The following is a 24,294-nucleotide window of genomic DNA, read 5'->3' on the forward strand; positions in this document are numbered from 1 at the left end:
TGCCCAAGATGAGATCTGAACAGTATCCTCACTGTATTGGTGACAGGCATTAACCTTTGCATCACTGGACCGCCCAAACCAAATGTAGAGACAGAAGTTCACCAAACCCACCAAGCTACCCAAACTGCTTGTAGAGACAGATACACTTTCACCAAATCACCCAAACACAAAAGCACCAGACTCGCGAACTCAAATGTACCTTTCTTTTCACATGCAAAAAGACTGAAAACCAAAATGTGAAAAGCAATTGTATTGAGTAGTATGCACACAGAATCAATAAAAAATATTCTGCATAGTTACAAATCTGCAGCATCTGAAAGCAACAGGAGTTAAGAGGTCTGCTTAGTAGCTCAGCATCATCATGGAAACAATGTTTCTCATACTATGCTAAGCTATAATATGCTGCCAATGAAGTTTACAGAAAGACTTCAATTTTTTTTTAAAAAGTGAACATTCAAACTCACTGTAACTTTGAAGATCACTATCCTTTTGCAGGTTTCTGAAAACAATGTAACAACCTAACTATAATGTCATGAGATGTTGAAAGAGATGGGCAGATTTTGCGAGGGCTGTGCCCATCTCTTGCACAGTGCCTTACCTTCCCCAACCCTCTGCAGAATTCAAAGACTGCAGCAATTAGAGGGAAGTTGATTGAGCTATGTCAAATGGGTATCTGACCTGGCTAGTTGGCATGCTTTGAGGTTCTGAACAATGTTGTGCTAAGCTGAAGGTTAACCGCTCCCCACATCTATTGGTAAAATAATGTTGGAATAACACACACACACAAACACAAATGAGAGAGAAAAAGAATTAGACAAATTTACATGGAATCTTTTTAATGTTTTGTTTACACTGTACTTTGGATTTTTGCATTCTGTCTCCTTTTACACTTTATATGATGGTCTACAGAGACCATTACAGGAAATGGTTTCAGGATTTTTGAGAATTTCTTTCTTTCATTTCTATGTCTGAACTTCCAGACTGCTCTAGGGATTGATTCATGCAGCACAGTATGGAGTTGATGTGACCTATAAAAGTGCAACACTCTGCACTGTAAACTGTACAAGTTACAAGCAATTGTTAAGGATAATCACTTGTACACTCCTTCACTCTGCTAGTAGACAGCCATTCAGACAATACAATATCCACTACAACAAGCTGTATTGTGTAGCAAGGCTTAGGTGTATCTTCTTACTAAATCACTATATGAGTGTTTAAAAAGAAATGCACCAACAGAATCATTCCATGCAAAGTATTTCACAGAAGAAAAAAAAAAGGTGCAGTTTTACTTGTTTCTTCTGCAGCAAAAATCATGAAAAGTAAAAAATTATGAGGTAATTTTGTCTTTACTCATATATAGTAGGTGTTTAGGATGTGTTACAATCACAAATCTGTCATCTAGAATTGTGTAGATCAATTGTTCATAAACCAAACTGCGCATAGCCTCTTTAAATCAATGTGTTAACATCAGAGCTAAAGCAGCAGTATGAACAAATAAAGAGTAAAGGTTTCATTGAATAATGCCCACATATTTATAAAATGTTTGTATAAAACATGCCATACACCAACAATGTTAACTATAAAACTGGGACTTCAGGAGTATCTGTAACAAGAAGACCAATCGCTTTAGAACAATCACATGGGACAAACATTCGCAAAATGCCACTTCTAAAGGTAGATTCTAAGCATTGTAGAAACGCTTCCCAGTTAAAAATGATCTGTGTATGCAGTATATAAGGCAGATATTAAACTCTTTAATGACATCTTCAAAACCCACTTGTATGCAACTATACGATAAGTTATAGTACTACCACCACTCAATTAAAATGCCAAAAGTGTTCCGCCACTGCCCCAAAACTGTCTGTAAAACAGACATCGCAGAGGAGACAACACCACTAAAAGGATGAAGAAAGCAAGCAGTCACTGAAACCAGATTCCCCTTTCTCATATCACCATAATTCAGAAATTTAGCCACTGCTGCCCATAATAAAAATAGAATTAAATTACGAGTCTGAAAGGAAATAATAACACCTATGTATTTTTGCTAAAAAGCATATACTATGAGAAAGAATGACAGAAAGGATCCACCCGTTATGAGGATCCCCAAGCTTGTCAGTGCCACAGTAAACAAAGGGAGTTACTGGCTGATGAATGCTACTAACAAGTCATAGTTTCTTTGTATTTAATGCCGTGCCAGCAACTAGGGCTATATCATGGCAAAACAAGTCATAGAAGACAAATAAAACATGAAAATGCCACATAGAAAGCACTTTAAACTATCCCACTGTCAACGACAACATCGTTCTTTAACGACATGCTTAGTCATAGTCAGTCAAACTGGTGGTAATACAGGCTATTGGGAGGGATGGAAGAGGGGAGGTCAAGGAGAAAAAACTTGTATGAAGAGTCAGACCATTTGTATGTACACGAAGGTGTTTACACAAAATACTTTGACATAATTATTTAGGTAGGAGACATTAAGCAGAGGGAAGGTGACATGTGTGCAGAAAACAAATAATATTCTATTGATTTCTTTCATGACAGGTTTGAAAAGAGGATGTTAACAACCATGTCAATACAAATAAACACTATGTACATTCAAACACTGTAGACTCTGAAAATAAATGGAATGCAGCATAGAAACCCTGAGACTACAAAACATGATGCTGTAATTATGTATACATATTTTGTACACAGTTTGTTTCAACTTAGAAATCAACATCCCCGATGCCATCATAGCAGACTACACCTCTTGAAGATTCACTCTCCATGTGTTCTACTTTTTTTTGCCAAATTCAAAAGTTCATTAACATGATATGTGGCCTTTTCTTCAGGTTTTGCTTCACACAGCGACTACAAGGAACACTGATAAATGTGTAAATAAGGTAATCATGTTAATGGGATATGAATATCAGCAGCTGAAACTTATTAGCCATTACTAATCTCACAACTCTGTACAAGCACCCAAAGGCCCTTTTTTTCCCTTTGTATCTTTTATGCATTAGAATGGGAAACATTATATGAAATTATGTAGCTGCTACATGTGCCTGTGTACTATAACACCTTTAATTCAGTTAATTTGATTTATCTATGCTGTTTATGCTATAGGAAGACTGACGAACATTAACTTTACTTATATGGAAAGTGAGTTTCTGCAGTTCATACATACAATTTTCCTGTATCTTCTCTCTTATTGCCTAAACTGAATTTATTTACATCAACTTTTTGCAAACAGTTATATGGCTGGTTAACTTTAAGCACGTCAGAATCTTGCATCATGGATCTTGAAAATTCCATGAATGAAACCTCAAGCATTATGTACTGATTAAGCATTCATCGCAATTTTTTTCATAATAAAATTTCAATCATGCGCACAACACTATTGCCAAGGGAGATAATAAGACTTCCTTCCCTGAACATTTTTCAAACTTCATAAATACAGTCAATCAATGTATTTTTTTTATAACAATAACATAAATCTATAAGAAAAATGTAACATCTTTTCTTTCCCCACAGCCTTGAAAATGTTTATATTAAGAAAAAAAATCACAGACTAAAGATTTTAAAACAAAGGGGAATTCCTGAACATGTTGATGAAGTAAACAGATTACAATGGCTCTGAATGTAAGTAACAAATTACATATTATTTCATCATAAAGCATATACACAGTCATTCTAGAGATCTTAGTCAAAAATACAAATACCTTCAATATATTAATAAGCTATGCTTATATGATAAGCAAGATGGTATGTATATACAATGCCAATATTATTATATCCTGTTACAATTGCTGGGATACAACAGAAGTTTTCAGCTTTGGCTAACTTTACAGCCCAATGTCTTGTTTATGGCCTTTATCTCTTCCACTATTATACAATAAGTTCAAAAATAATAAAAATGCTTTACATTTTTTATTATGGCACATCTGGAAAATGTAAAAAAATAAGTAGCAAGCATAAGTGTCAATCAGAAAAGACTTCAAAGTTTTAAAGAAACCACTCTTCATGTATATACACACACATAAAATAGATAATGTAAATTAAATTACATGTTTTAGGAAAATTTGCATCTTGTCGCTTTTATAAGGGGACTGTACTGACATTAAATTATTTCTGCATATTTCTGTCAAGTAGTGTTGAAGTTTACAAACAATACATAATCACAAAAAGAGCAAACTGAGAAGGCGACTGACAGAGACTATCACAGGAATTTATAGCAGTTTTCTCAAGACTAATAAACGTCCTTTGAGAAGGTCTAAATTGCAGTGGTACAATAGCTAAAGCTTTTATAATAACATTTTGAATGTAACAAGAGCAACAAATTCTAATATGAGGGAAAAAAAGAATAAATTTGTAAGGGTCCTAACCACAACTGAGTCATCTTCCTATCGATATTTCATAGATAATAAGTGTATGTATCACTGCCCATCGTAATTATAAGTGATGCTAATAAAATACATTCTTGTCATCCTGGAAATTAAATATTTAACTATAAAATCCTACAGAAAAATGTTTTTAACATACTTTTTCCATTATTATGGGCAGCATTCAAGGAACCTGGGTAAAATGAGATCAGTTTAACTTTGTGACTAAATATGGTGAGTGTGTGAGAGAGAGTGCATGCTTATGGATGTGTGCTTTCAATAAACTAATAGTCTGATAAACATTTTCCACACAAGCCAACATCACAAAAAGAAGCAAAACGGAAGATGCTTGAAAATTTCATGCTTTCAAAAGGCTGAAGTTGACTTTAAGTTGAAAATAATATCAAGCAACTTAGAATTTTATGTAAAAAAAAAAATTTACGTTGAACTCTACAGAGGGTACCCTGATTTGACTTCAGATGTAGCGTTGAGTAGCACTTGAAATTAACCATTTTTATCTTAAATTCCATGCTCAACTAATGCTAAGGGTTAATGCTAAGGAGGTTAACATTTATTTTAAAAACCCTTAAGAGGCTACACATGTACTAAATAAAATCTCAAGCACTGGTAGGCAAACAAGCAGCTACAAACTCATTTCCTTGCTTGGCTCATCATTATTTCACTTGAAAAACTAGCGTCACCCTTCTGGCTAAGCTTACTCTCCTTTGAGAGCAGCCATGGCACATGCTAATCAAAGATAAATGGCATGCTATACAAAACTGTGTGATATATGACTTTGTCTGACAGTAAACAGGATGTAAACAGACGACGCATGCTCTAGTTAATTTATCCGGCTGGGTTAGTGATTGGTGCCCAGAGAACTATATCATAAATAGCCTATTAGGTTTTCCTGACAAATTCAGTGCTGCTTCTGAAAAATAAATCTCACAGGAGCTGGGATTTCCACTGTAATAAAAATAAAGATTTTTGTAGGTATAATAATGTGTTGATACATTATCAAAATTTAAACCATGTTTTTTATGGTTTTCTAGCATCTTTTCAGTATTGGTGGGGGAGTGTTTTCTCTGCCAAATGGCAAACAAAAGCTACCGTGGAAGATCTATGTGACTGAGCAACAGAACTTTTGCAACTACAAATGCCATATAATTCAGAAATGCAAAAACAAGATGCAGCATATGACCTACTTTCACAAAAAAATATTATGATTTCCACTAATCCCAAAATTATTTCTTCTTTATGACAATGCAGCCATGGGACTTCCTTCATGTTACTAGTTTAATTCATTAAAAACACATTAACATTCTTACTTAAAGCCTTTCAAATTCTGTGAAACAAAGTGACTCCAAAAATTCATTTGTAGTTATTATGAGTCTCTGTTATTGTCAACAGACCATCATCAAAAACATTAAAAACCAAACTTTCTACTTCTGCTCACTACAAGCATGATGAAGTTTAAGCAATTACAAAGTCATGTTTTGGAAGGAATTCTTCAAAACAGTAGAAAAATAATGATTACTTTAACAAGAACTGCAAAGAAGAAGCTGAAAGGTTAATAATTTTAAAATTTCTTGGGAGATTTTCTACATTTCCATGTCTGTAAAAGGAAATCTACTTAAAGTCAGCATCCATAGTAGATTTTTCTTCTTTCGAGGTTCGTGTGATTATTTTGTATTAGTTTTTTGACTCTTTCACATGCTGGTCACTTAGCCATACTTTGCTTTCTTATTTACTCTTCATCTCAAAGGCAAGTTTTTTTTTTCAATTCAGTAACCAGCCAAATGTCTTTTCTGGCCACGCAAGGAAGACAGCAAAAAGTGAGGACAAAACACTGCAGTTTGTGGTACTGGCTATGAAGATTCACATTCATGTTTGAGGATCTCTTCCTCATTGTAGAAGCACTTGCCGCAACCATCACACTGTACAAAGTCTTCCCCAGAATCTGCCTTCATGTCTGCATCTGTGTCCACTGCAACCCTTTCGTTCCTTGCCCCATCAAAACATTCTTCTCTTCTCTGCTGGAGATCTTGAGACCTCATTTGTGCTGACCTGTTTGCATCAACATTTTCTGCCATGTTTGCAGGACTGGCTTGGTTGGTAAGATGTCCTGTATTTTTGACAGCTCCTACAGAACGTCTCTTTGAGCTGCTCTCTCTCGGCACCATGACTGGAGTTGACATGCATGCGTCAGCTGGCAAGTTGCTCAGAACATACCGTCTCTCACTAGCATTTTCCTCCCCTCCTGCAGTCCAGCAGTCTTCTTGCGGGAAGGTAGGTGACACAGAATTGCCAGGAACTGTTTGTGCTGGTGCCGTTAACAAAGTTTCTTTGGACATGGCACGTGAACGCTTAGGTTCAGTTCTCCTCCTGCCCCTCGGCTGCTTGGCAACTGTACGACGAGGATGACCTTCCTGTTGTTGCGCAGGCTGGACATCCAAAGTGAGGGGCTGAGCCTCCATTGGTTCAAACTCCAATGGCTGCTGGTGGGGACGCTGGAGCGAGTCTGATGCAAGACGCTGATGAAATTCTGCCTCCACTCGTTTGTCCTGTCAACTTCTTCTGTTGAACATGCACCAGCATCAATGATTCGGTTGCCATAACTGGTAGAAGCAGGGTGGTGTGCCCCAGCTATGGACCTCACATTGCTTTCATGATCTTTATTTGCATGACGATGTGAAACATCAGCATGCTGCACTAGTGATTCTCTTTCCAGAGGTTTGCACAAGCCACGAGTATTATTGTCATGAACATCAGTACCTTTTCCCTTCAAGCCTTCTGACACTTGTGGTCTGTGCCACAGAAACCCTCCTAGAGGAGATGCCCGAATGGGGTCACTTTTGGCCAAACTCTGGGTGCTCCCTAGGGATGATACGTCTGGCCCAGTTTTGGGGTCTATGAGAAAGTTGGGTAAAGTTGTGTGAGATGCACTAGGGGCTCTACTGTAGAGTGCCACAGAATTCAGAGAAGGTGCATTTGGCATAAAAGGTGGTGGGTTTTGATGTTGTGCAGCCAATGGTGACCTGATGCTCTGTGGTGCTGCTATGACATGTGGGTTCACTCCAGGTTGCAGAGATTCCAAAAGAGTTGGTGTGATCACATTCTGTGGTAGACGGACAACATTCTGAGACATGATCTTTGGTGAAGTCATTGAAGCATGCAGCAGTGGTCTTTGCTGTGAAGTCACTGCTCTTATGGACAATGGTCCCCGCAGAGCCGCTTCTTCGTGGGACACAGGCGTTTGAACAGCCGAAAGAGGAAGCGAGCACATACTTGCCTTTGCTGTTGCATGTGGCGTCAAACTATCTTGGGCCATTGTAACTGTATGAGGATGATGAGGAAAGGACAGTGACTGGGGAGCTCCTTGAATTGATGCAGGAGCTGTAGATCTGTTTGCATGGTCTAGTACTTCTATGTAATTTTTACTGGCACCATTACCCCTCTCTTTCTCGATCTGCTCGTTGGAGGCTAGTCTTCGAGGAACCTGGGTTTGAATTCCTGAGCCTGCCATGGTGGCATCAGAACGCTTGGGACTGCAAAGTCTGTCACCAGTAACCTGGCCACCATGAACTGCAAATGGAGATGGCTCCTGTAATGGCACCCGCTTATCTGGCTTTGTCAGATCAATAGGTGCCATGTCACCCTCATCCAATGAAGAAGAAGATGATGACGAAGAAGATGATATCTGCCATGCCGGCATATGAGGGGGTGCAAAGGCCTCTGCAGCTGGAATGAGAGGAGGCATAGGAATTGTGAATGGACGTGGAGATCCTGGAAGGGAAGAGGAAGGTCTGTTAATGGGGGTTGCCTGACGAGAAGAAACAGAATTGGATGGTGAGGATGGTGATGCTGATACAGGGGACAGACCTGCCATCAGCGTTGCAGGGGATGATGCCGATGTGCTCGAAGCTGAACTGGAAACCCCCACAGAACTGAGACGAGGTGAAGGCTGAGAGACAGGTGACTGAGGGGAAGGCTGACTCCCTGTGCTAATATCCAAAGAGATGGGCGATACCACATTCTTGGCAAGATTGAGCAAGCGCTCTATCTCACCAGGTGGCACCACTGTCACAACTCTGTTGGGTTTCTCCTTCACTAAGCCCCCAGACCACTGGCTGTGTTTGGGATCTCCCTCCAATGACCGACTTCCACCGCCTCTGACACCAGTCTTTTCTCGGGCACCAGACCTCGCCCGCAGTCCCTGATTCTTGTCTATCTTCTTTTGCCATTCTTGCAAGCAGACATGTCTGATTCCACAGTTGCATTTAGAGCATTTGACATGGGACTCTCCAGTCCCATGGGAGGGCTGCAGAGTGATCGCAAAGCTTGAGATGGAGTCTTCTTGTGAGGAGATGCAGATGGCAAGAATTCTTTTGCTGATGAAGGCATTATAGATTCCAGTTTCATCATCTGCTCTAGCATTGATCCATCACTGAAAACTGATACTTGCGGCAAACTGTCTCTGGAAGACTGTAGCCCTGTCTGGCTGTTGACTGATCTACCCCCAGCAGGGACCAAGCTTACATCTGTGGGTTTAGATAAATTTGAGGTAATATTTGAAAAGGATGGCTGAGGGGGTTCTTTGTTGTTGGGACCATTGACTTTAGTGGCACTGCCATGAATCAACTGAGGAGAAGGCAGTTTTGTGATATCATCTGCTCCAGGCTTTCGGGTATGACATGCTTCTGAACCAACAGTTTGGCTGGCAGATTGTCCCGAAGGTCTCATTCCCACAGGTGGGCATGACATCCGAATGCCTGAAGCTGAAGAAGGAAATGGGGATCTTAATTTGTGACCACCAAGAGCAGATCCAGGCAAGGGCTGTCGAAAGACAGGTGGTAGTTCAGCAGCTGCTGACCCACCAGCTGTGTTTAGAGCTGCCAACATGTCTCTCACCAGGTGTCTGCTAACTGTTATTTCCCCTGGCAAGTTTGCCTCTCCTTCATTTCCAAGCCTCTGTTTGCGCTGTAGAAGCTGTGCTATCAGCAGCTTGTTAAGAATGGCTCTATCCTTTTCGGCTGTGTGATCCTTCCTTTGCTTCTCATACTGCTCTTGTCTGGACAATTCTGCTTTGTTGGTTGTGTTCCCTTGAGCATCTCTCTCCTGCTCACCACCTTGGGCTGGCTGGCTAAGGTCAGCTGCTGTCCTCATCTTAATGGTCTTGCTCTGCTCATCTTGCAGATTTTGGCCAGCCAATGTATGAGCAGTTAAAGACTCAGGGGCTCTAAGGGCAGCTTGAGCAGGTTGTCTGCTTCCTGGATCTCCATGGGTAACAGTGGTGGTGCAACAAGTCTCTGTAGAAGTTCACTTCCTTGTTTATGAATGATGGGGCCTTGCTCCCCACTGCTAGTCTTTCCTTTCAACAAATCTCCATCCAGGGCCCATCCCTGCAATTCCTGTCTGCCTCTGTGTGCAACATCTCTGTTTTCAGAACAACTGCTAAAGTTTAATTCGAAGACAGGTGTTGAGCTGCTGCTCTGAGGAGAGGCAGCTAAAGCTCTGGTACCAGAGGCTGGAGCTGCAGCAGGTTCTTCCTGTCTGGATGAAATGCCAGAACTTTCCCCAGTGGCTATAGCCTGTTTAATTCTTTCTCGTAATGTCGAGGGAAGATTCTCTATTGTGACCCTTCCTCCACTTTCTAGCGGGTCCAGGGCTCCCAACTGCATCATCTGCTCTGTTTCCTGCTTGCTCAGTGACATGATGACTCGCTGCTGTGACCTGGGGTTGGTAAATGTTGTAGGTGACAGTGATGAGGTAGATGATGAAGTACTGTTTGTCTTTGGAACAACGCTTTTTTCAGCAGAGTTGTCAATAATACTGATCTCAGTTAAATCTGGTTGCAATCGAGCCTCTTTTTGAGAACCACTTAAAGGAATGTGGCCATCAAGTTCTGCTTGGGCAAGACTTACAGCAGACAGGAGCTGTAAATTAGCTGAAGCTGCAATTCCTTGCTCGACAGGGGACTGGGATGCTGTGAACATACCACTCAAGCAGTCTTGAGATGATGCACAGATGCCTGTGTTTGGTTGTGGCAGAGAACTTCCTGACAAACCTTCTGCAGGACTTGAAACAGTGTGATTCATACTTCTGATTATATCTACTTGGTTACAGTCCTTTCTTTCACCAGATTCTACCTTGTCTTCTGCAGAATTTACAACACCTTGTTCGTTTTCTCCAAGGTTTGCAAGTGTAGGCAGACTACTCTCGCTGCTTGCAGTCAAGCTACTAGACAGACTCATCTGAACTTTCTCTTCAAGACATCTTTTCGCTTTACCTAAAATGCCATGCACCATTCTCACACTCCCTGCAAGCATGTTAACAGGTCGGCGCATCTTATGTCGATCCATGTGTTTTTCATAGCTGCTGACATTACCAAAAAATCTAGAGCAGAGGGTGCAAAAATAGGGGTAGCTACCCATGTGAGTTTTCACATGGGCAGCAAACGCCTTCTTCCCTACAAATTTGGCCCCACATTCCTTGCACTTCAAGTCAGCACTGCCTCTGTGGTGCTGCAGATGGGCGGACAAGTTGCTTCTAAGTGCAAACTTTTGGCCACAGTAACGACAAGGGTGAAGCTTAGCCCTATGTTTTTGCACCAGGTGGTTCTCAAGATCATGCTTATATAGAAAATCCCTGCTGGCAAATGGGGCAAATTTTGGACTGAGACTGCGGTGCAAGTGCTAAGTCTGCAGTTTTCACAATTGTCACTGTTGGTGGGGCATCTTCCGATTTGGTATCAGCTGTGGCAGTGATGGTGACTGCCGATTCTAGTGCTCTGTCTTGGTATGCTGGCTGCAGTTGACACAATGATCACTGAGCTCCGCTGATGATGTGAAGACTCCTGACATGCAGAGCACCGCAAGCAAGAACGCTTCAAATCTGAAAATTTGATTAAAGTGTCAGTAAAGCTGCGACAGGACAAGATAAATGTATTTTTCTAAAGAAGTTTAACTTACAAACTCTTTTACACTCACTCTATTTAGAGACAAATTAAAGCTAAAATATGCTGCTGGTGAAGGAAAACTATCATCAGCAATTATTCCAAAACAAATATGAAAGAAGTGTAAACACATATTACCTGGTTCTTCAGTTATCATCTGCATCTTCATCAATGCATAGTGGCAGAGGAGAACTGTAAGGCGACAAAACAATTTCGCCAGATGCCTCTGATTCACGATGGGCAATCATCTCCACATCCCCTGAACTTGCTGATGAATTGATCTGTGCTTGTTTCTGACAAAGACTGAGCTTGGCATTAGTGTCTGCAAGAACAATTTCATGAATATCTCTATCCACATCTGACGGCAAATTCTGGGATGTTTGAAAAGGTTTGATTCGGGCTGAAAGAACTAGTCTATGACTGCCAGTCGCCTCCGACGCTTGCTGAAAATCTTTCTTGCTCTTATCTCTGGCTGCCGTCAGTGACATAGATGAGCTTTGTTCACTTTCCACATCCAAGGATGTAGCTGCAGAAGGCACTGATGTGTCTCCTACAGACAAGGGATTACTGGCTGGATTTTTTTCATAACTTTGACAGTCCAATACAGATGTCACTGATTCCTTTCTGAGAGATTGTGAATGTTTTCGTGATGTCTTGCAGTGAGAAACTGATGAGGAAGGTTTAACATTTTCATTCAACTGTAAGCAATTCTGCTTTCTTTCCTCTTTAACTGAACCACCAATTTCACTCTTTATTACTGATGCTGTTCCATTATGAAGTCCAGCCATATGCTCAGACATGCTTGGAGAATTTGCAAATGAGGTTACTGCGTAATGCTGGGAACCTTTCTGTGTTGCTGGAACCTTCATCTCAGCATCTGGACTCTCTAAGGAGCTCTTGTAGCCAGCAGCAGCCTTCCAGCAGATGGGGCAGAGTTCCAAGCCCAGTGGCTGCACAGTGGCACGAAGCTTCTGACACTGATAAAAAACTGGACATCCTTTTGCCTGAACCCGCATGAATGGCTGCTGAAGGACCTTCAGCCCATACTTACTAAAAGGAAAGTCTTTGGGGAAGTCTTCCACCTTAAAGCCAGGGCAAAATCCATAGCCTGCTCTTCCATTCAGCTTGCGAAGGATGTTGCGGAACAGTTTGAGAGAAATCTGCCCGTTGTGCATGATGTTATGGGTATCAATGGGCAAAAAAATAACATTCAGACTACAGACGCCACTGGCTGTGATGCAGACTGTGACAGGGTCAACAGGCATGCCTAGGAGACCTAACATCTTCTCGCGTGTGATAAGAAGGCACAGTTCATCCTGGTGAGATCTGCTGAGCTGCAGATACAAACAATGCATTTTTAACATAGCAGAAAACATAAAACATGAGCAATACAAAAAATCTGAAATGTTAAACGTTTTGGAAATGTTTATACATTATACAGACATTAACAGGTAATTTGAACCAATTTTTTCTACACATATAACGACCTGACTATGAGGATGCTTACATAATACATATATACTGTGTGTGTGTATATATATAATATTGTGAATAAAGAATCAACAATAGGAATTATTATGTATGTTCCATTTGTATGCAGTATTCAAATATTTTTGTAATGTGTGCCTTGTGAAAGAATATCACAACTATATAAGCCCTTCGGATTAGTATTCTTAATATCACAATCACAGATAGTCAAGTCTCTTGCTGAAAATTTACTACCTCAAAATACAAGAAAACAATTAAATATTTCTTGCAGAGTAAAACATTTATTAGGTTAAATTTATTTGGTACACTAAACACTTTTCACAAAAATAAGAATTCTTCTCAATTGCTTACTTATGACGAAATGTGACATGAAAAAGTGGACCACGTCATTAGCCTTTAGTCATGATTGTTTAACATTGTGCTCCTTGAAGATCTTAGATACACATCGAACGCAATTCATTTTCTCTCCACAACCCATGTGTATGTAAGTATAATACATGCATGCGTGGGTGTGATCACCTGTGTCTCTCCAGAGTACCCTACCCTTTTTAGCATGAATTTTGTGATATTTTTATTTCAGCACACACCTCCCTGCCTTGCAAACAACTCAGTTTTTACCATGATTTTTGTTTTTAACTGCTAAGACTGGTTCAATGAAGTCATCTGATAACGTAAACACGTCAAACATGTTAGATTGTCAGCCGTTAAGATGAGCCGACTAAAAAACAGCACATTATGAACGAAATGTCAGACTTTTTTCTGCCATGACGAATTAACCGTCAAAAGAGTATTTTCTTTAATACATTTTCTCAACTATAGTTTTATATATATTTTTAAAACGTCACACTCTACAGGCCAAATTATATTACCCAGGGACTTTAACAGCATTTTATTTTTCTAGGTCGTGGGGGAGTGGTGATACTCCGAGAAAAGCACGATAGCAAGCAGTTTCGTTTCATTTTTCCAAGAACACCTGTTCGCACTAATTTATGAGGTCACATTAGCTTAAACAGAAACTTTAATTCTAAGAACACTGGATTGAAACAGCCTGGAAGTGCGACACTTTTCCTAGAAAGTAATTGCCAAGAATGGCATTCTAGAGTAGCTTCCCTTACTTCCAAGCACAAAGTTAACTAGAAGGCCTCGCCTTCGAAGAAAAACTCACCCTGTACGTCAGATCTTGGAATTCTGCTGAGGATTTTAACTCCGTAAGGCATTCTGAGATGGTTCTTTCAGCAACCAGGTCTGTCTGAGTGCCTCGTGAGTTTGTTTTCAAGTCCCAAACGTTGTTAGGACCCATTTCACACTACGCATTCCTCACACGTAAACGACTGCCCGATGTAGGTATTATTGCGTCTTAACAAGATTTGTTTTCTTTACTATTTTCTTCTTGGTGATATCATAGCCAACGCTAAGTAGAAGACAACATAAGATGAAACAAAGTATCGTCAATGTCTCTCTCGCCTGCGTCATTGAGTGCAGATGAGAAGATGGTGTGTTTTCTTGGAACTAGTACACCCTTTCCCTTTCCATCTGTGCTCGAGCCCCCGTGTCACGTCCGTGTTCTGTGCTGCCACGCGATTGGCTGTTCCTCTTCCACTACTGTCAGACTTTCTGTAAGGCTGAGTAGGTCTCTGACTCCGCTTTGCTAAGTATCAAATTCCACGCACGATTGCTTAGTAATTTTCTTCCCTAAACCCGCTGCGTTTCCTTGATCAGAAACAGCAGCCAGCGAGGCTATCGTTTGTTCTCCCACCATTGTACGGCTCCTTTACTACGCCTAGTGGAAGTTGTCGTACAGTCGATCAACCTGATTGGTTGCTTCGGCCAGAGTAACTTCCTTTTTTTTCCCCTCTCTCTCCTTCGTTTAAAGATATCTTCAACACAAAGCCTGTGAAAAATAAAGAGGAGTCATTAATACTACAGCTGCAACAAAGTAAGAAGAAAATGCTACATAAACGTTTTCAGAAGAGAGAAGAGAAGGAAATCTTACCTTCGACGGAACCGAGAGACCGGAAGTTAATAGGACAGATTAAATTCCGGGCACAGGTAGGACAGCCCCTAGGTAACCCAGCCCTCGGTACTCGTATCTTTTCTTAGTACAGGGACATCAGTGTTGTTCGTCAATTCTGCTGACCTATTTTTTTAACTTGAGTTCACCTGCAAACCTCATGAAGGTCGTTAACGCTGTTGTCGAATATTATTGAAGCTCGTGTTACTTCAGTCTCGGCCTCGGCAGTGTTTGTACTTTAAAACTTAACTTTGTGATGGACAGATTGGATGTGTATATAGTGTTCTTATTTATTGCGCTGTCTGTGCATACTAAAAACTCGTAGTGGTGGAAGATCACTTAGAAAAAGGAACAGAAAAAAATAGAGGTCGGAGCGTCATTTAAAAAAAAAAATACTGTTAAATCAGTAGCTCAGCGAGGCCATGTATGGCAACAGTTATAGTTTCATCATCAGCATTGAGTTGATCCTTGATCCTGTAGACTGCATGGAGCACACTCAGATAAATGAGCGAAATCAGTCTGACATTAAAAAAAAAAACTTTCAGGCGTGGAAAGTTTTGAACTTGGATTAATTTCCTCCGAGGAAATCTTGTGTCCTGACAAATTATTTTTCTGTATTTGCCAGTGCAAGCAATACTTAACCACAACGGTTATATATTTGAATCAGTGAAGAGGTTCATGACCTGTTATAATATTGTATATATTAGTTGGCTCAAGAGATCTGAACACTTAAAAAAAAAAAAAAAAGTTACAGGTGATGAGAACTAGTCTGAGCACGCACAGAGGGCTTAAATCCGTGAAGCAATGTACAAAAGACTGGTTTTGTTCTTTTGCTCGTGTAATATGTGCGAAATCTTTCTCGATATTTCAGTGTTAGTCATTTAATTCTCTCGTCTCTCGTGTTTATTGATGCTCTCGTTTTCTCTTTCTGCACTTACGTGCATGTGTGATTTTCTGTTACGCATGCGGCTTATATATTTGCGACTTAATATATCCGTCTGTATTAGCGCCTTTACAGCAATAGCTTGAGGATATCTCTACGATGTCGGAAGGCACCAGGAGTGCCCATTGTTAAGTTTTCCCACGCCCGTGCTACAGCAACCAACCGCACAACGCCAGCAAAATCTTCAGCGATTAAATTTCGGGGAAACAACGGCTGACTCCGAATCTATTTTTAAGAAAGCGTGTGACCTTTTCAGTTTTGCTTCACGTTACCACAGACTGACATTTTAGCAACTATTTTTGAGCCAATCTGAAACGTCCTTCCAAAAGTGATTCGTCGGTCGACAAGCACTGTGTGTCGCAATAATGATCATAAAATTGAGTTACAATAAGGTCAGAGATGATGACCTGATTAAGGTTACACACATTTTCTCGAAATGTTGGCAAAGAAAGCACGAACTTCCTCAACCGCTCATTAGAATGCAAGTCAGAAAGAGATTCAAATGAAACTTCTTCTGATATTAAAAAAAAAAAACTAAAGATTTGCGGGTGAAACGCAAAAGAACAATTACTGTGGGTGAGAGGTCAGGTCATAGGTTACGCATTGTTTAAGCGCATCCCACGTGACCGAAAGGCATGTTAAACGCCCTTGTTCATGCCACTGACTTGTACGTGTGATATACAGATTCGTGTGCAGGCTGCGGACCGTGACCATGCAGTTCACAACCACTGGAGCGTAGCATCCTGATTTTGATGAGAAGGTATATCCTCACCCCTTTCCCCTCCGACATCTTCCTCCCCGACCTCTCCTCCCATATCTACTGCAGTACATTTGTGCCTCATCAAATTTTGAGGGGAAAAGAATTGTTGTGAAGGTTGGCTGCACTGGGTTCAGCCCTCGTCTAGGGCACACTGTTCTTTCACTGCCATGATATAGCCGCAGTTGCTAGGCTCGTCGTAAAACACCAATCTCCCCCCCTCCCCGTTATTTGTTCTTTCGTGTATTCTTCTTATTGTTGTTGCTACTTGGTGAGGAGGGATCTTGAAGAACATATTAAAGCTATTTACTGCAAGGATTAAGCTTGAAAGACTGGCATCATCTGACTACAGCAGAAACTCATATTTTCTTTTCAAAGTCTAATATCGCGAGCAAACTCAGCAAAGATGACTGAGAATGATGATCAACTTTGCAACAGTTTAGTTAGTTTAGTCCTTGTTAATCCTCGAGGAGCATAGGGCCACAACAACACCTCGCCAGGGGATCCGGTTTTAGGCAGCCCCCTTCAGTTGGGCCCATGTGGCTTCGACGTCCTTTGCCTCGCTTTCTACAGTGGAACTTCGCAATAACAAAAGTAAAACTCGACGTCGCTCCATTTCCCCTATTCCTCCCCCAAACTCCCCGCAAGGCCATGAAAGGTCACGTGGCCTACATGTTCATATTTTGCAGTGACTCCATGTACAATGCCTCTGCCCTGTTTTATCCGACGATTCTCATTTGTCTGGCGTTGGGGTCTAGTCTTACTTCAGGTTTCACGTACTCGGCTGACAGGTCTCCACTACGCCATTAAAATACCACACTTCCTGCCATTCTCTTTCCCTCTAACAGCAGGATGCTATAGTCTATATATATCTAACACCACTCTCAAGAAAATATTGCACAGAGCAAGAGAGTGCATAAAGGCAACGGAAAAGATTATCATGCAGTTTAAAGTTTGATTTCAATCAGAAGTTGAGTTCGGCAGTACTCTAGGCGTACTGACTCTGTGCTCGATTGCATGGCTTTTCCCCACTCGCCTACCCTGCCACCCAGGACCAATCACGCAGTTCTTGGCTTATCGGCTTATTTTGACATCGAACGTGTACGTGTTTCGCGAAGCCATCGAGCAATCAGGAGACAGTGGTGTCACGTGGCCGCCTTTCTCATACAACCGCACAAAGATGTTCGGATCCCATGTCTATTCCCGCTAGTGACCGGGACGGTGCGTGCGTGTAAGGACACGCATGGCTGAGTGTCGCAATTTAACAAAACTTCCAAAGCTTCTGTTTCCTTTTTTCTACCTCACATACTTTTACTGAAGAGATGTAGAACATCACGTAGAGAGAGAGAGAGGGAAAGAAAAGAAATCTGCCTTTTACACAAAGTGGAGTTTGTGAGTGTACGCGCGCGCCAGTAGGGCAGTATTCGAACACAGTGTCGAGAACAACTTATACAACGTACCCTCTGCTTAACAGTCCAACACATTAACCAATAAACCACCAGATTATGTAATATTTTTGAACCGTGAACGGCTATTGAGAGCAAGTTCCATAAACAATATCCTTTTGTTTGTTTGATTGCCGTTCTATGACTACGAACTTCGAGATTTCCTTCTTTCTCTCCCCTTCCCCTACACCTCCTTTTGTACGAAACAAGATTGCCAGACTCGGAAGACACCAGGAACATCCACGTCCAACAGTCTGGCGAGCTGGTCTTTGGCCGTGTGACCCTGTGGCGATCTCCATCTTTACACGAGAAGCAACTTTACTTCTCACAGTGCGCAGGCGCAGAGATCAACAGATGACGCATGCGCAGACATTGTATAATGCAATCTCGAGCACGCCTATATGTAGGTTTTTTTTTTTTTTTTTTGGTCAATTGTGAAAAACTCGCGGGACGAGGACATGTTGTTATGCAGCTCATTGAAATGTCAGCAGTGCAAATATAGCATATAGCTTGTGTAATAAGATACACTTTATTTTTATACATAGAATCAAGATGGCTGACTTCCTGGTAACGTAACAATGATAAGTTTTTGTTCTTCTTGGATCTCCATCTAGATGATAGGATATACGTTATTCCTGTGATTATTTACACAACAGTACACCTGTCTCGAGATCATCACTTCGTTAAACTTCATTGTCTTAAGATTTCTTCGTGATTTTGATTGTCTTTCGATCTATCATTCACCAGTGCCTACCGACTCTATATCGGCTTGTTTTCAACTTTTATTTAATCTGCCTATACGAGTCTCCGCATGTTATCTACATTAACTAATTTAACTTCGATCTCCTTAGCCGTACTGGCATAAATACCACGCACTCATCTTTTTACCAGACAGCAGAAATTCCATCAATTGCTTGATTCTATTTTGATGTAAATTATTTAGTGAGGAAAAGAAAATTTCTGACCGCCATAATCGGGAAAAAGTGCACTACACATATGTCATTCGGTCAGAGGGTTAGGAGGGAAGTCGAGCAACGATCGACCTGCAGAATGTCAAATTTATTAATTATGACAAGGCGATGTTTCTTGAACAAATATTAGACGACAAAAATAGTAATATTTAGAACTGGGACAATGGTCGGTATTGCCGTAAAATAATCTAGCTGAGATGTTACCTACAGAGACCTCATGGCATGGTAGTTACTTGCAACAGCATTTATTTGAGAAGTACTGCGCATTCAAATCTTCTCTCTTTCTTTTTTTTTCTTTCCCAACCATGTAGGAACAAGAATGCCTAGCTCCAACGCTGCATTGTTCAAAATTCTATGCTAACACGCTTAACATAATTTACAGCAATCTCAAACGCTGGCCCAGTTCTTTTGAACCTGCCACCATGAACTGTATAACCCCTTGTTAGTTTTTGAGCGTTGATCAGTTCAGCACCATTCCAAGGTTTCATGGTTTTATTTGTCAGTGTTTTGTTTAGCGCAGTGTCGAGGTCTCCCTTTATGTGGGACGTTTAGAAAAAAAATCTGACCTCCTGGGTAAAAATCAGGGAAAAACGCTTTGTGATGTCTGCATGCTGTTTCACAACTTGTACAACGAGATGTTTTCCATTGTTTAACCCTCTTAGTCTCTTCTAAGGCCTCTTGAGTAAAGTAACTCAAAGCAAAAGAAACATGATCTGGACTGCGCTTTGTAAGGCAATCAGAGACAAGACGTCTACCTTTGATTTCCATATTTGGCTGCGGGGACAACGACTTACCCTGGCTTATACCCGTGTTGAGACGTCAGACATCTGAACAATGTTCGCAAAAACCCAGATGCTGGCAGTTTCCTCGAACTTGCGCAAGCAGTATTTGAGTCACCGATACGATTACCCCGAAGTGATTGGCACTCTAGAAGGAACAAATATGTCGAACGATCACGTCCTGGACACGCTTGACTAACGGTATCACGCGCACCCCTGACGTTCGAAGCAAGAGCACACGTTTGAGTCACATGACAAAGGCACTAAGCATAACGTACATCGATCATTCGCACCGTGCTGACACCATTTCCTCCGTTTCAAGCCGCTGATGCGTATCGGAAACCACGGATGCACAACGGAGGGACGTCGCGGACGTAATTACCTCCGAAATGACTGCGCATGCGCTCTGGTTTGCTTTGGTCACAAAATTTCACAAGGCGGGTTGCTGGGAAAGGAAATGGAATAGTTAACACATATTGCCTTGGAAAAAGACATTTCTTTTTCTCTCCAGATAAAAAAAAAAAAAAAATCTCTAAAAAATTTTCCTCCAAGACCTTTGAAAAAAAGCTGCTGATTTTTAAAAATTTTTACCGAGAGAACGCAGCGCAACCTAGCTATCTCTAATGTGCCTCGCAGCGCTTGTTGTAAGTGTACACCAGAAAAATTTCTTTGCTCTTATCCTCCCCTAAACACGTGAAGGAGAGTGAAGAGTGTTTGCTATAGTGTTCTCTTCGCTTTTGTGCAGTTGCCGTCGGCGGTTTTGCTGAAGGTGGGAAGGTGAGGATGAAAACGCAGTAGTGGCGTTGTTGTATCTTACGACTGTTTGTTTTACTGACTGAGCAAGTAGAAGAAGGAAGAGAAGGCAGCGCTGTTATGACTGGTCTGTCTGCTTTATTCTGTGCGCCAATCCCGAAACCATCGGTATGAAATTACCTCAGGCACCCGTAAAATTACTACCCGTATGCTGTCAAATCAAGGTGTGAGAGAGAGATATGGATGGGGGGGATGTTACTCATTGTTAGTCGCCATTTTTCCACAATGACAGGGCGATGTGATGTGAGCAGAAAATGTTATCGGATATTTATATTCAGTCAACCCTTGAGGTGTGTGTCACAAAAAGTACGATCATCCTGTAAATGTAACCCTCTATAAAAAAAAAGAAACAAAAAAAAAAAAGCAAAGAAATCCTCTCCCCAGAGCAAAAAAAAAAAAAAAAAAGTAAATAAAATTGTTAAAAACATTGAGAGCATAAGTGTGTAGATAGATGTAGTGCATATATTGAGGGGATTTTTTTCATCGTGCGCTCCAATGAACATTTGTAAACTGTGAAAGGATATTAGCAAAACCTTGAGCAGTTTACATTTGAATTTACAGCTGAACTCACGTGTTTTTTCAGCCGGAGACGGATCACCAAAGGCGCTGGCAAATCTCACGAGTTCCTGTTTCGCTGTGTGTCTGCTGCCGCGCACCCGGATTTTCCACCACGATGACGAAGAGGAACAGATCAAAAGACGAAGGAACAATTAGCGTTTTCCTGATGGCAAGGTCAAAAAGAGGAGAGGAAGGACAGTTCCTTGGCCTGGGATCGTCAACAATCGAACATTCTTCTATGGTTTGTCACTGCATATCCATGCATCAGTGAGCATTAGGAGGTCAAGAAAAAAATTAGACGGAAAAAATGCCCTGAAAATAAAGAAAACAGACTTAAAGGAAGATAGAAGCTGTTTTTAATACATGTTTTGTCTTCGGAAAAACTACAACTTGTATTACTGGACTTCTGGCAGACGATTTTTTCCAGTTAACTGCTAAAACGAGGCATGAGACGACAAAGCTTCCGGTTTATTCACATTCTTTGTTTAGGCTCGCCGAGACTAACAGCGGAGAACTTCTCAAGAAGCTAAGCGTTGGTCTTGGCAGACAGACCGCAATTCACCTATACAACAGGTCCATGGAAAAACTCGCAGCTTGGAAAAAAATTCTTTGAATTACGAGTTTTTATAAAAATGGTTTATTGCTTACATTAAAAAAAAAACAACCTAAAGGAATTACTTCATACATTTCATGTATGCATAGATAAATTTATAAACTGCCGGTATATTTTCTATAAATACACATGTATACTCGGAACAAACAGAAATGAATATGATATATATATATACACGCACGCAGAAAGAGTACACAAGGATTAGCTATCGAGATCCATGTCATCTACTTCACGCTGCTGTGAACTTCACCGAGCAAACGCGATTCCAGACAAGATAAAACTCTTAAGTCTAAGTGACTCCACATTCTTAGCCGGTAGTTCATTCAATCTAACCCGACTAGAACGCAGGACACTTGAGAGGCAGCTTTCCCGTCTTTATGGATTAGGTTGCAAACAGCTCGCATGTGAAGGTTAATTAACTCATTCAGATTGGGGAGTTCGCAGCTTCCTGTTTGCAGTTTCGCTCTGTAACGCCTGGTGTTTCCTCGTGTTTGGCAGAGAGCCTAAACCTGACACGAAGAGGCATCAGAGTGAAAGAAGGAAGTAGACACGTTACTCGTAAAAGGCTCATTTTCCCAAGAACGCTGCCTGTCGGGTTCACTAATTCAGAACGAGGCTGATTTACCGAAATTCCTGCTCTTTCCGAGAAAGACCGTAGTGAGAAATGAATCTACTCATATTTCTGAAAACTTCTGTGCACGGGTCATACAAAGAAAAAGTAGAAGAAAAATATTAAGTGGAAGTGCAGTCAATAGTGATAAATAAAAAAAATCGATTGTGCGTAAAACAGTTTAAATCAAGCGAAACTTGATATTTTTTTTTAAAGTTGAAATAACATTTCCTTTCTAGAAAATGAATCTAGTTTCGGTCGTTTGAAAAAATATGAATGTATTTACGTGACCGATATTGAGAAACTGACTGGGCTAGATTAAAGTTGTCGGTCGTCGACTGGGGAGCTGTTATCAGTAAGGTGACCGAGTGTGTGTGTGATAAGCGGCGACGAGTGTGTTTGTGTGTGTGTGAAAACAGTGAGGAAGGTGCGTCTTCAACGTTTGTGTTTGATGCAATCGTGGCTTTTTGACCTTTGTACCCCTCCTCCATTCTGTTTATCATCTGCACCACTGCAGGGTCAAGGAGACTAGGTACCACTTTCACAGTTTGGCCACTGACACCAGAGATGATTCATAAAATCTTTACTAACACTATCCCTAGTCTCTCATCCTTCTTCGCTGTACCACTCACCCTCCATTTACAACACTGTGTGATAAACACACAACAGTTAGAAAGCTTAACTCCAGGGTTACATGTGTGTGAGGGTGGGTAGGAGAGACTGTTCCCTCGAAGAAGTATCTATTACCGAGTCAGTCACAGTCCCCCAACTACCTCTTATCTTTTACAACCAAACCACACGCCTTTGGTGGCTCACGAACGGGTTGGCCGCACTTTACTAAGGAGGGCAAGTGGGGGAGGGGAGGGGGCACTTTAAAAATAGACTTACCACTCCAGTTTTTTTGTTTTTCCAGGAGTCAAGGGTCTTGAACGGCATCGAGGAGTGGAATAGGAGAGGGAGTGGGGTGGAGAAGGACTTGGGGAGAGCAAGGGTGCGGTTGGTTGCAGTGGGTGCGGGCGCTCGTGTGGATTTACGAACCAGTCAATGATTAATGCGATCGACGAGTTATGAGATGGAATGGCAAATGGACTTGTTTACCGCAAACAAGGGTTTGGCACTCATGCACTCAGCCGGTCTCCAGGTGTCGGCATGAACACATATAATCTCCGTCAGTCGAGTCAAACTGGTTCACCCACACGCGCACACAAACAATACACACGTGCACACACACAATACAAACGTGCACACACACAATACACACAATTGCACACAAACAATACACACGTGCACACAAACAAGACACACTCCCACACAAACAATACACACTCCCACACACACTTATAACATACAACACGCGTTACATATTAACGCATGAACACACGTGACACGCCACCATGTAAGTCCTAAGTCGGAAATGGGAGATTTTGCAAATAGTGTATTTTTAAAATGTCCGTTTTGACCTTTCTGTGATACTAAAGTTGTTGTTCTAGTTCTAAAATAGAGTGAGGTATAAAGGTTTGAATTGTACGGTTGATGGCACAGTGTTGACCTTTATCACTTGTCTGGGTCCTGCGACTAAACTGCTCTGTGCGAGTTAAGACTCATTCCGTGGTGACGGGTCACTATACGCATGCACACATACATATACATGAACATACATATTTTCACACACGGACATTACAAAAGACTCGGACGCACTCACAAAAACACAGACGAGCGCGTTCACACACGCTCTCACAGACGAAACCGCGCACAGCCTACATCATCAACTCCACGTGCACGCATGAAGTGATGCATGAATGCGCTTAAAAACACACGAACGCACCAGTGCTTGCGGGTCAGGGCAGCTACAGTCTGGTGCTAAATAGTGATGTTATTGACAAACAGTTTTATTTGTTTTCGACCATTTCAAATGAATATTGCTTCATAATTCATCTTTTGCAAGACCTTGAGCAGCTTAAATTTAATAAGAAAACAGTAACAGTTC

At 41.2% G+C, this 24,294-nt stretch overlaps 1 protein-coding gene and 1 long non-coding RNA gene across 6 annotated transcripts; one reads left to right on the forward strand and one right to left on the reverse strand.

Moving 5' to 3' along the window:
• Positions 1 to 235: 235 nt before the first annotated feature.
• Positions 236 to 14,669, reverse strand: LOC112565907 (nascent polypeptide-associated complex subunit alpha, muscle-specific form-like). 3 transcript variants are annotated; one of them, XM_025241785.1, is made up of 3 exons: positions 13,973 to 14,111; positions 11,458 to 12,653; positions 236 to 11,258 (listed from the first exon to the last, which is right to left on the reverse strand). In XM_025241785.1, the coding sequence occupies exon 3, from the start codon at positions 8,251 to 8,253 to the stop codon at positions 6,697 to 6,699; it is 1,557 nt and encodes a 518-aa protein (XP_025097570.1). In that variant the 5' UTR covers positions 8,254 to 11,258; positions 11,458 to 12,653; positions 13,973 to 14,111; the 3' UTR covers positions 236 to 6,696. The 3 variants fall into 3 exon arrangements, with proteins under 3 accessions (XP_025097570.1, XP_025097571.1, XP_025097572.1); XM_025241786.1 differs by lacking the exon at positions 13,973 to 14,111 and adding an exon at positions 13,159 to 13,292; XM_025241787.1 differs by having other exon boundaries at positions 8,103 to 11,258; positions 13,973 to 14,669.
• On the forward strand, positions 13,924 to 21,426 carry LOC112565909. Of its 3 annotated transcripts, none has more exons than XR_003099515.1 (3): positions 13,924 to 14,050; positions 20,459 to 20,634; positions 21,110 to 21,426. It is a non-coding gene; the product is annotated as an uncharacterized LOC112565909 (long non-coding RNA). The 3 variants fall into 3 exon arrangements; XR_003099513.1 differs by lacking the exon at positions 13,924 to 14,050 and adding an exon at positions 14,722 to 14,856; XR_003099514.1 differs by lacking the exon at positions 13,924 to 14,050 and adding an exon at positions 18,414 to 18,530.
• The last annotated feature ends 2,868 nt before the right edge of the window (positions 21,427 to 24,294 follow it).

Source organism: Pomacea canaliculata, linkage group LG6 (genome assembly GCF_003073045.1).
Source record: "Pomacea canaliculata isolate SZHN2017 linkage group LG6, ASM307304v1, whole genome shotgun sequence".
NCBI classification, from domain to species: domain Eukaryota; kingdom Metazoa; phylum Mollusca; class Gastropoda; order Architaenioglossa; family Ampullariidae; genus Pomacea; species Pomacea canaliculata.

Bases quoted from the DNA above. Each gene is read 5' to 3' on its own strand.
- LOC112565907 (XM_025241785.1), bottom strand. From the start codon at position 8,253: ATGGCAGGTCTGTCCCCTGTATCAGCATCACCATCCTCACCATCCAAT.